Source organism: Pomacea canaliculata, linkage group LG2, assembly GCF_003073045.1.
Source record: "Pomacea canaliculata isolate SZHN2017 linkage group LG2, ASM307304v1, whole genome shotgun sequence".
In the NCBI taxonomy this organism is placed as follows: domain Eukaryota; kingdom Metazoa; phylum Mollusca; class Gastropoda; order Architaenioglossa; family Ampullariidae; genus Pomacea; species Pomacea canaliculata.
Genome location: NC_037591.1, coordinates 44634337 through 44646505, shown reverse-complemented (window position 1 = coordinate 44646505; position 12169 = coordinate 44634337). Strand labels below are relative to the sequence as shown.

Here is a 12169-nt window from a genome sequence, read left to right as displayed (position 1 = left end):
CTACAATCGAAATATACACAGCTATAATCAGAATATACACAGCTATAATCAGACTAAGCAGAGCTACATCACAATATACAGAGCTACATCACAATATACAGAGCCAGAATACAACTGTTGGTAGAGCTACAAGTGCTACAACCAAACTACCTAAATGACCCTGGCTGTAAGCAAACTATAGTGAGGTAACAGAAGTCAAGTCGACAGGTGCGAGTATTCCACAATGTGTTTCTTTGGTACTTTATGTTTGTTTATATCGTTTAAATAATTTTTTGGTTAGTTTCTAACAGTTCACCTGCATCCGATTTGTGAATTCTCTGTCGCATACAGTTACAATCTTTCATTTGATTTTACTACCAGTAAACAAACTACATTTCTTAAAATTTACACCACGTAAATGTTTGAAAATTCTCGTTTTAAACGGAGCATCCCCGATAATTGTCAACGTTGTATGTTACTAGATATAACTTTTTAAAATATCGGTAGCAACGCGCACTTTCTCCCCACAGCAGCCGTTAGTCCAACTACCCTGGAAATGCGTCAGGGCGCTGTGGACATTCACTTTATTCGGGTAGCTCAGGAAATGGTGGTGTTCCTCCATATCTACCCACGAGTGATAGAAAGGAATGAGACGAAAGAGACAGAAGTGAACCACACAGCAGACAGAAGGAAGCTGAAAGTAAATAAAAAAGAAAAGACAAGAAGTGAGACAACTGTCACGTGACTTTTATAAGGAAAGACGTTTCCTGTGAAGTTCAGCCAGGAAGGAAACAACAAAGATGACATTCCTCAGAGACGGATACACCACACAGTCAACACTTTCAGACCATCACGTCCTACCGCTGGTCATCCTAGCAGCACCGGGAGCAGGGATATACTTCTCTCCACCCGGCCAGCTGCACCCAGAGCTGTCAGAAGGGTGAGCGTGGGTCGAGTTGTCCACCGCCATCTTGTCTCTTGATTCTACAGTCAACTCTTACCACAGCCTGCCTCGCCCTCCTGCTTTCACCACCCACTCCACTTGTCACCGCCCCTGAGGCTGTAGAAGGGAAGGGTCAGTAGACCTCATACGGGTTACTCTTTCAAGAGTCATTAATATTCTGTTGTTCATCCTTCCGTTTTCCTTCCCGTGTTGTCCTTGTCTCAAGCGCCAGAAGCTCTGTCAGCCAGGAAACAGGGATACCGAAAAAACATTCATTCCTCTGAAAAACATTTTGTGGAAGGACAGTCCAATCACAGCACACAACTGAGGATGAGGTTGTACTGCGTGGGAAGGTCAGACGTGGAATAAACATTGCTTTAATAAACAATGCCATGGTTTAATTAACATGTAAATTAAAGGATGCTTGGGCAAGTCATTATTTTACACTTTGGGATCATCACCATGTCCATTTCCACAAGAGGGGTCGGGGGGGGCACCACCCACTTCGCTCTACTCTCAAGATGGCGCTAGCTGAAGGTCCATTCTGTACACAAGGTAGGTGTCATGACCTTTACCCTTCACAATCCCGGTAGCACTGGGCTGAGGGGTCAGAGGTCAGCGCATTGTTTGTCTCCCTTGATGATGGCGGCCGTTTGACGGCTGTGTCGTAATCAAGAAGCTGCTGACGACGAAGATGATGAGGAAGAAGAAACAACATGCAGTCGTTAGGCTGGAGGGGGCCAGGAAAGTGGTCGGGGTGGCGGGTGGGTGGGGTGGAGGTGTTGACAGTTTTGGCGAACAATTTGGTCACGTGACTTGTGGCGAGTTAGCAGCCAGCCTGAATGAGGGTGCGGCTGTGAGACACACTAACTGATCTTGTCACTCAAGTACCCAAATATCAACCGCAATACCCGTTTCTCCAGGAACGTAACAGTAAGTCTATGGCGTGAGAATACAGCGCAGCCTTAGACAACATTAGACACAGTAAGCCGCTCACCGCCTCCACCCGTGTCCAGTCACAACTTGCAATAAAGTCAGTTTCTCACAAGAAAACAAGCTCCATTAGTCTTACTGACAATTACAATACAATACATCTTTATTGTCTGTCTGGTCCTAACAGAATTAATAAATAAATTAGCGTTTAGAAAAGTGAGAGGAGCAGGTCTGCTAGCGTGCTGTCAACAACCGCTAATATCCATAGCACGTGTCACTGTCATGTCATGTCATCAGATCACTTTGTACCTAAGGTAGTCTGTCAGTAGTCTACCTGATCACACAGTTTGTATCACAAATAATAAATACTTTGAAAAACTAATTCAGTTGTTTTTCTACAAGACCGGTCGTTGGAAATGTACTCGGATGTCTGTTGGCCATACTGCTGGTTCCCTTCTGTTGCACGAAATACGGTTTGCATGATAAAGGCACGGAGTGATGGAGGAACAGCGCGGTAACTGATGGATGAATGCGGATAACTGATGAGGATGCTCCATTGATGCAAAAATTGTAAGCACATGAAAGTAGGACCGGGTGCAGCGATGTTATGTCGCTACCCTCATGCTTCGCACCCGTAAGATGGAGGGAAGAACAGAAGGTAGTGTTCTGTCCCCGTCTGACTGTTCTGTCCCAGCCTGTCGTTCTGTCCCCGTCTGACTGTTCTGTCCCAGGCTGACTGTATTTCCCGCTGGAAGGTGTAGCTCGGGGAGAAGGATGAAGGGTCAAGCCCAGATGGCAGACTTGCCTGACGGGAGGGGCGTGTAAGTGGGGAGTGGGTGGAGAGCTGTAGTCCGCCTGAGGATCTGAGGGTTGTATCTGTTGTTACGGCGCATGTTTGTCGTGTCTTGACTGCTTCTTGCGAAGAGGGTGTTCATATCACAATGTGGCCTCAGCACAAGATGAATAACTGAAAATAAAATGTACACGTCAAAGATAAACAACCACTATGCCAAATAAACAGACGACAAAACACACTAACTAGTTGCACGGACACTTTTGGATTATCTGTGCGGATTCAAATTCTGGTCCCAAGAAATGTTATCACTCGCGTCCGACCCGGGGTATTGAGGGTGCGACAGACGGAGAGAGCAGTTGCCTCATGGGTTACGTCGTCGGCACGTTGATTGTGGGTCAATTGAGGCACGTGAGTACGTGACGTACAATGGAGGCCCTTGAGGCGCCATCAGTGATGCCACGAGCTAATATCCCTGGCCTGCTGGCAGACGACTATTTCCAGTTAACTGTAACAGTTAGTGAAAATTATTTCACTGTGAAACGAAATGCATAAAAAACTGATTGAACCGAAAGTAAAGTCAGTGAGTGGATGTGCAGACTGTCATCTCGCCAGGCTGTGTAGTCGCGCTGAGCTTGCTGGGTAATGCTCGTGGTCACTCGTGCATGCTAGTCACGTGTGTATTGTCACCTACCTGCAGACTGTTCGTCAAAGTATTAATGCAAGCATTTTCGTTGACTTGCAGGCCGTTGGTCAAGTTGTTTATGCGTGCATTGCCAGCGAGGTCTGCTACGGTCAGCGATGGCTTTTTGTCTAAACAGATATTTGTGACCCCGGAACGACCCTCGCTGACCATCCCGACCTGCTAGGTCACGACACACCCACCTTAACCTCAGGCAGCACAGAGCTACACAGCAGCTTTGTCCGCGTCTAGGCCAGCTTATGGAGCCACGTGACCACACAAAGGTCAAGCTGACCCATCCTGAAAACAAACTGCAAAACGTTTTCATAAGACACATTAATCTCATTTTTCTTCCGAGCTCAGTTTGTATTGATGATGCCGAGTTCAATCAGCAAGATTCCATCATACGACGTGGCATAAAGGGCAAGGCCATCTGGCGGCTACCCTGCCCCTCTATGACGACACAGCCATTGCGCGCACAGCCTCGCTTTCGTTGCAGGGGTGTGTGTGGGTGTATGTGGGTGTGTGACCTTGTTTTAGTTCGACGAGACTAGTTTTAAGTGGCATCATGTAGATGTGAGTGGTGCACCATGTGGACTTTCAGGTCATTTTGCTTGTGGAAGTTTCGGTGCCTGAAACTTGATTTCGTTTAAGAATACAAGGTGCAAGTATTACAAGGTGCAAAGGTCACGCCCCTGTAAAAACAGCGAAACCTGCGATTCGCCCAGACGAGACGTGAACGCCACTCACGCGGCGAGCGGAAGGAGGACACGGTGCCCTACCACCGAGAGGTCATGTCACGACCACCGAGCAGTGACAGTCAGCTGAGCAAAGCCGCCCGATGGTCTGGTGGACGGGCATCTCTCTAGCCAGGGAGGCCCCGGGGGCTGGCTTGTCTGGGGAAGTCTCCATCGTGTGTTAGGCGCTGGCTGCACAGGGGTCGCTGGGTGCGCACCATGTTGACGGTCTTTGAAATTTGAAATTTGTTGTGAGGTCACCACGCTAGCTTGGGTCTACTGACACGTTGGTTAGTCTGCACACCAGACAGGTGCATGAAGCTAACAGACTTCAGGTGGATGGAGACACTAGGGGAAGAGGTCGGTGAAGAACAATGCGCATGAGGTGATGGTGGGGGATCATCACGGACTGAGGGATGGACAACGGCGTTTGTTCACGTAACTGGTCTGCTGGAGGACGCCGGGAGCATCAGCCTGCGCGCTTCTCGTCGTCTTGGACGCAGCTTCCTCACCCGCAAGCATGGCAACTCTTAGAGTGCTTCCCGGAGTCCGTGTCCCCAGTGTCCCCTGAGGCTGCAGAGGTGCACGTCGTCACACAGCCGCTCACACAGGACGACGGGGTAGTTGTGGCAGAGAAAAATGTTGGCGACAGTGAAGACGAAACGTTGGTTTCCTCTCGTCTTGAAGTTATTTCTCCAAATTATTCTCGGCGAAACATTCCCGGCTCCTCCAGCCAAGGACACAGCTCCGGCACCACGGGCAGCTTTGAGGACATTCGCTCGCCTCCTGGTGCGTCTGCTAGTCAGCCTGACAGCAACACAAGCTTCCATCAGCGATCACCCAGGGTGGATAGCAACGACTCTGATTCTAGCAGCGGTTCCCAAGAACATTGCTCTTCCAATGAAGCCAGCAACGCGGGAACCTCAAAGAGATCCACCACTGGCAGCAAGAAAGGTAAGATTTTACCTACTTTCATGATTTAAGATTTGCTCATATGTCGGTCCTTGTATCCCGCTTTGTTGTTTACTGGAGACTTTACATGTTTGTCACATCGGTGTTGGCGTTCGTTTGCTCGTTATTTCTTGTTTTGTTTTTCCTCCAGATTTCAATTTTCACACTTGTTCAAAACATTCGTTGGAATGTTAGGGATTGAGTTTGTGTACACCTTATGTCGGAACATGAATTTCAAGTTTGAAAATAGCTGTGGATAACTTACTCAACGCTTCTTAGACTACACGTGGTTGTGTTTACATATGTTTACATGTGTTGAGCTCTGACCAATGGCACAGCGCCTTGCTGAGGGTCGAGGGCAGGTTATCTGCTGGCTGACCCTTGTAGCTCGTGTGTAGTGTGTGTGACTGAAGCTGTGGCACCCTCCGTAGTTCTGTAGACACACCGCACCGCTTGGCTGGGGGAGTGGGGGAGTAGGGGAGGGCAATGAGTGGTCAGTCAGTCCATGTGCTCGCTATTGAGACCACGTGTTAACATGTCGCGACTGAGAGGGAGGGGGCACCGTCTGTCAGTGAAGCATGACTGACCAGCGGCGTGTGTCCGAGTCAAGCATGACTGACCAGCAATGCCCTCTGTCCTGACAAAGCAATCAGGTCAGAGCAGGCCGGTGAGCTAATTGTGCTAGTGTGTGACCGTGTGAGGTGTGAGGTGAGGTGTCAGTTATTGGATATTATGTCTCAGTCACCAGTAAACTCAAGCACGTGCACGCCGGCAGCTGCAGTACGTCACAGGGTTAGGGTTGGGCTCAAGTTGCTGGGGCCCCTGGTCGCACTCTTCATAAACAACTGGACCACCTTGACCCCGGCTTCACCTTGCCACCTCCCACACCCCGGGTCTACATAACACGTTCGTCCTGCGGCGCTAACCCCCAATTCATTACCGGGTGGACGCCAACAGGCTAGCAGGTCCTTAGGTCACGTGGCTATCCCCCCCCCCCTCCAGTGGTTCTTCAGTTTCTTCGTGCGCTTTCCACGCACATGCGCAAAGACTAAAGTGTCAGTGCAGACGGTGGGGAGGGGCAAAGGACGTTATGTCTAGGAAGAAGTACGGAGTTAGTTCCCTTTGGACAAGCGTCACGTGGTCTCGAGTGAACTCGCGTCTTCCGTCTGGTGCGTCACGCAAACATGGCCGCCTAGTCCCGGGCGTGATCAGTGCAACAGATCGGTTGGACAAAGTGAGAAAGAAGCAGAAATAAACAAGCAACAACCGCACGCTACATTCGTGACAGTGGAGTTTTAGTGACACTCATGACAGAGTTTTAGTGACACCCATGACAGAGTTTTAGTGACACTCATGACAGAGTTTTAGTGACACTCATGACAGAGTTTTAGTGACACTCATGACAGAATTTTAGTGACACCCATGACAGAGTTTTAGTGACACCCATGACAGAGTTTTAGTGACACTCATGTCTACACCAACAAGCACACCTCCCCACCCCCTTTCAGTTCTGTGTATGGGTAACTCCCGAGCATGACCATGTGGCTCATCGTCTGTAGCTACACACTCCTGATGATACTTTGATAGAAAACTGAATGCACGCAATAAGATTCAAAGTACAACAAGCACAAATCCTGGGTACATTTGCTTGTTACTAAACTTTTAATTATCAGTGAAAACAAAAAAAAAAAGCCCACCTAACCCGACAAAACTCGGATCAGTTGTAGAGTGAGGTGCATTTTCCCAGTTTGTGCGATCAGTTGTACAAAGCTTCATGGTGGACGCTGGTGGCCATCTTTGTGGACTCGGCGTCACACAACTTCCAGACTTGGCTGGCTGTACCAAAAGCCTAAACATGAGCTTCACAGCGTCTTCTGCTTTCACTTATTGACCTCTGAGTGGAACGCCAACTGCCCCCACCCGCCACCCGACCGTTCTCCCCTAGTGGCTCCATCTTCCGTACCCTCCCGTCTCTTTGTGTAACTCTCCTTCCTGAAGATTTGCTGGAAGGAGAGAAAGAGGTGGCGAGCTCCATAAAGTTGTCTAAATTCAAGAAATGTGCGATGAAAGATGCCCCCATCTCAAAGAAAAGGACTGTGCAGACTGGAAAAGTAAAAACAAAATCATCATTCTCTCTTTGCCTCATTAGTGTTGAGCTCTTCTCATTATCATTTAAGTCATCGTTGTCATCGACGTGTGCGACGATGCCCGCCTCTCGTCTTCGCTAGCGGCTCGCTTCTCGAGAACAAACAGCACGCGTGTCACTTTGACCCTTGCCCCCTGGCCCCCCTGGCCGCCGTGGCCCCTCCTACACGGCCTCCCACCCTGACACCTGGCCTTGAGCAGTGGATGTGGAGGGGGGAAGGGATAACCAGACCGGGGAGTGTTTCTGGAAGTCAAAAGGTCAAGTGAGGAAAAACATGGTTGGTTGGTTGGTCCCCTGCTTGCTAGGCTGTGAAAGGTGTTTGGGGTGGACTGTAGGGTGTGTGTGTGTGACCTCATTATTCCACAACGATGTACCTGTAATGACAAGGTATTCAAAGCCTTTCGTCTGTCTTTAGTCAGCAGAGGACAGTTTCACTAGAAATTCATGAGTGAAAACAAATCTCGCACACTTTACATTGAGTTCTTTTTCTGTGTTCATGTTGGTGTGTGTGGGCGTGTTCGTGTGTGTTTATGTGTGCGTGTTCGTGTTTGATTATGTGTTCGTGTGTGTGCGTGTGTATTTGTGCGTGTTCGTGTGTGTGTGTGTGTGTGTGTGCACAGGCCAGCAGTATTTCCCCAACTACATGAACGGGGTGGAGCTGTGCATGGTGTGTGGCGACGCGTCCACTGGCTACCACTACCGGACGATGACGTGTGAAGGGTGCAAGGTGAGACAAAATCACAGTGCGGCAAACCATTTCTCCAAACCTGAGTAGCTCTGTTTTCACGATAACACAATCTAGAATTGTTTAACAAGTGTTACAATCAGTTGAAGATTAATACAGGTAGTCCTCGGGTTACGACGGTCTCGAGTTACGTCGTTTCGTGGTTACGACGCTCATTCCGACTTACGAGGTCAGTGCATCAAAGAAAAGGAAGGCCATCACCATGGAGGTGAAAGTGGATTTCATAAGGCAATCTGAGAAGGTGGAAACAGCAACAGAAATTAGCAGGTCATTAGGACTTAGTCGTTCGACTGTCGCTACGATTATCAAGATAAAGATCGCATCCTTGAACACGTGACAAGATCTGCTCCTATGAAAGCGACAGTGATAACAAAGCGTACTGTACTGCACAATATCTTACTGTACTTATGTTTATTGATAATGATGTAGGATACTGTGTTAGGATAGGTGTTTGGATAGGCTAAGTGTTCGCAGTACTGTACTGTTATTATGCTACAGTACTGTATCAACGTATGATCCGACTTACGTCGAAATTCGGTTTACGACGCCGCGTTAGGAACGGATCCCCGTCGTAAGTCGAGGACTACCTGTAACTGGATCGCCAGCTACTTTCGTTCCCGTCTTGCGCATGCGCAGACCTGGACTGAGATGTCTTTCATTCTGTGCCAGTCATTCCTTTTTTTCTTTTTCCTTCAGGGTTTTTTCCGACGAACAAATCAAAAGAAGCTGGTATATCAGTGCAAGTACAACAAGACCTGTGTTATTAACAAGAACACGAGAAACCAATGTCAAGACTGTCGCTACCGCAAGTGCATTCAAGTCGGCATGGCCGCGGACTGTGAGTTTTTCTCCCACCCCTGTACCCCCACCTCTCTCCAGCTTCATCCCCCTAAGGTTGTTTGACATACAATTCTTTCAGGTTTAAAGATCACAGAGAACGGGTCTTGTCTTCTCTCTCTTCTCTGCAACTTGTTGACATCCCTGGTGTTTAGCTCACTGTAGATGATCACGTGATTAGTGTTTGGCTCACAGGAGATGATGTTGATCCAATCATTGCTGGCCATGGGCAGCGCTGTCGCTGACTGCTCATTACCCCGACTGCACTGACATTAATGAAGTGTTTGTTAGTGCTCGTGCATCCAACTGTTGTGTTATTACAATGAAGAGTGTAACTATTTATGGCCAATTTTTAGTCGGGTGGATAAACAGTTACACTTTATGATAAGTGCTCAGTCATCTTGCTGTCACGTCATTTTAGTTCACACGTTTCCTGGGTTCACATGCATGACATAGTTCACCGATTGCATCTCTATGCTTCACGTGTTCCACTCACCCTGCATCCTGTCGGTTCACAAACTTCATGATTGCAAGTTACATCACTTCCCAGAAACATGTTGCGGGGTAAACACTTATTTACAGCTCTCCCCCCACTTACTGACCACCGGTCACTGCGCTGTGTTGACAGTGGTGCTGGACGAGCCCCAGCGACAGGCCAAGCGGAAGTTGATTGAGAAGAATCGTCAGCTGCGACAGATACAGCAGGCAAAGCGCAGCCGCACCGACACCAGCGACACCATCAGCTGTCCTGACCATCTGACTGACTCCGACAGCTCTCTCATCGCCACAATCCTCGCCTCCTTCATCACGATGACCTCCAAGCCGGTAAGATCTTCTCTTGTCATTCTCTCTCCCTCACCCTCATTCTTCTTCTTTCTTCCCCCGTTCACTCCGTCCCGTAACTGCTTCTTGTGTGCGCTCTCTCCTACAAATTACCTCATACAGATCATGTTTACAGGCATTCCGTGGCAAGTAGTGATAGGGAACCATCTATAAATGTTTAAAGCCCTTATTCGTCGATTTTCAGTGTGAGCCACTAGGTCAAGGAGCATGTGAAGAATAAACACCTCACCTCACCCTGCTCATGTGTATTTCTACAGGTTTCGCCGGAGTCGGACTGTGCTGAGGAGGCATTAGGCCAGGAGGTCTGGTCCAGCCTGCCCTGCGTGTTAAAGAGGTTAGCACCCGCAGTTGCTAACATCCACGCCTTTGCCAACACTCTACCCGGCTTCACGTCTGTGAGTAGACTTTGTTTCCTACACCACGCACGAGACACCACACAGCAGACACCACACAGCAGACACCACTCAGCAGACACCACACAGCAGACACCACACAGCAGACACCACACACCACGCAGTAGACACCACACACCACACAGCAGACACCACACAGCAGACACCACACAGCAGACCACACATCACTCAGCAGACACCACACAGTAGACACCACACACAACACACCACACACCACTCAGCAGACACCACACAGCAGACACCACACAGCAGACACCACACAGTAGACACACACACAACACACACACCACACACAGCAGACACCACACAGCAGACACCACACAGCAGACACCACACAGTAGACACCACACACAACACACCACACACCACACAGCAGACACCACACAGCAGACACCACACAGCAGACACCACACAGTAGACACCACACACAACACACCACACACCACTCAGCAGACACCACACACCACACAGGGCAGGGATCGTCTCCTTGCTCCGTTATGTCCTGCAAGACTAACCCTGACCACTAGTGAAGGTTGGTGACCAGAAGCCAGGACAGTCCTCAGCTACTTCACTCACGAGGGCGTTGTTGACGGGGGGAGGGGACAATGTCTCAGTTGGGGGGAGGGACCCTGTTTCAGCTGACCGTGGGCAGTGTTTTAGCTGTTCGGGGCCCGTGTTTCAGCTGACGATGGGGGACCAGAAACTGATGATCCGGAATTGCTGCGTGGAGGTGATGATCCTGCAGGCTGCCAGCCGTTACGACAGGACGACCAGGGCGCTGACCTTGAAGTGTGGAGGCATCATGACGGTGGACCAGGTGAGAACAGACATTGGATGAGAGCTGGGACTGAGCTGAGCCTGACTGACGAGAGCTATTATTATTATTGCAATGATCGAGTATCAACTAGCAAGATCGTGTCTTTCCTTATGACGTAGGAGATGAACCCGGCCTTGACCGAGCTCCAGCGTTTTTTCGAGAGAGTGTCTGGCCTTGACCTCGACGACACGGAGTTGTCGCTGCTGACAGCTTTGTTGATCATGCACTCAGGTGAGGACAGTCAACTAGTGGGTGAAAGGGATGCTGGATGTCTTGTATCGTTGTTCCACCTTATCTCCTGGTGTAAAAAATAAATTTGAATGCGAAGTGAACTGTGAACACCAGTGGCTCCCTCTACGCTGCCAGTCAGGCTCAAGGTAGGTAACTGCTTGTTTGTGACATTCATCTGCTACAAGCTTCGCCGGATTAATTGTAAGAATCCCCAGGTCTGCTCGGAAGACTTGCGAGAACTACCAGACATGTTGCAAGAATCAGATGTTTTTATCTTTCAGACCTGACGGGATTGGAAGAGGGGGCGGCCATCGACCAGCACCAAGACAACCTGCTGACCGCATTTCGCCGCCACATGAGGCAGCAGCACGCCGACCAGCCGCTGCGATGGCCGCGCATTCTGATGCTTTTGAGAGAAATTCGAGGCTTGAGCACTGGCCACTACAATGAGCTGATGCACAAGCCGCTTGACGACAATGCAGATGAAGTGACGTCATCGCTCTACCCGCTGCTTGCTTAGTCCGGCGGCTGACCGAGACATCGGGCCGGTCGACTAGGTCAGCCCCGCACGTCAGCTCGACCCATTGCGAGAACAACCGCATACATCTCGTACAGTATACAAAGTCTACACACACTCGCACACAGTACTCGGACAGGGACCATGGAGGCTTCCTCACTTGTGCAAACGTCGGACAGCGATGAGAGCGAGTGTGGGTGTGTGTGTGGGGTGTGTGTGTGTGGGTGTGTATGTGGGGTGTGTGGGTGTGTATGTGGGGTGTGTGGGTGTGTATGTGGGGGTGTGGGTGTGTATGTGGGGGTGTGGGTGTGTGTGGGTTTATGTGTGTGGGTGTGTATGTGTGGGTGAGTATGTGGGTGAGTGTGTGGGTGTGGGTGAGTGTGGGTGTGTGGGTGAGTGTGTGGGTGTGGGTGTTTTTACGTGCACGTGTGTGTTTTGGGGAGAGGAAGGCTAATATGTATTTCCGGTGATGTACTTCCGGTGGTTCGGACGATATGATGCTGGTCATCACGTCTGTTCTCAGCTTCACCTTTTTTGCAATTGTGACATTGTCAGTATTTTTTACGACACACAACCTCAGATGGCGATTCAGGGTGACCGTC

General features: G+C 49.6%; 1 protein-coding gene across 1 annotated transcript; it reads left to right on the top strand.

The window, feature by feature from the left end:
* Positions 1 to 4300: 4300 nt before the first annotated feature.
* Positions 4301 to 11720, top strand: LOC112556072 (thyroid hormone receptor beta-like). The gene is made up of 8 exons (XM_025224687.1): positions 4301 to 5021; positions 7785 to 7891; positions 8606 to 8747; positions 9375 to 9571; positions 9847 to 9984; positions 10685 to 10819; positions 10939 to 11050; positions 11332 to 11720. Exons 1-8 carry the CDS (start codon positions 4484 to 4486, stop codon positions 11568 to 11570), a joined length of 1608 nt encoding a protein of 535 aa, XP_025080472.1. The 5' UTR covers positions 4301 to 4483; the 3' UTR covers positions 11571 to 11720.
* Positions 11721 to 12169: the final 449 nt, after the last annotated feature.

What these genes read in the sequence shown, in the direction of transcription:
- LOC112556072 (XM_025224687.1), top strand. Translation starts at nt 4,484, where the DNA reads ATGGACAACGGCGTTTGTTCACGTAACTGGTCTGCTGGAGGACGCCGG. An exon ending in AGTCGGCATGGCCGCGGACT is followed by an intron (nt 8,748 to 9,374) that starts GTGAGTTTTTCT and finishes CTGTGTTGACAG; the next exon opens with TGGTGCTGGACGAGCCCCAG. An exon ending in TCACGATGACCTCCAAGCCG is followed by an intron (nt 9,572 to 9,846) that starts GTAAGATCTTCT and finishes GTATTTCTACAG; the next exon opens with GTTTCGCCGGAGTCGGACTG.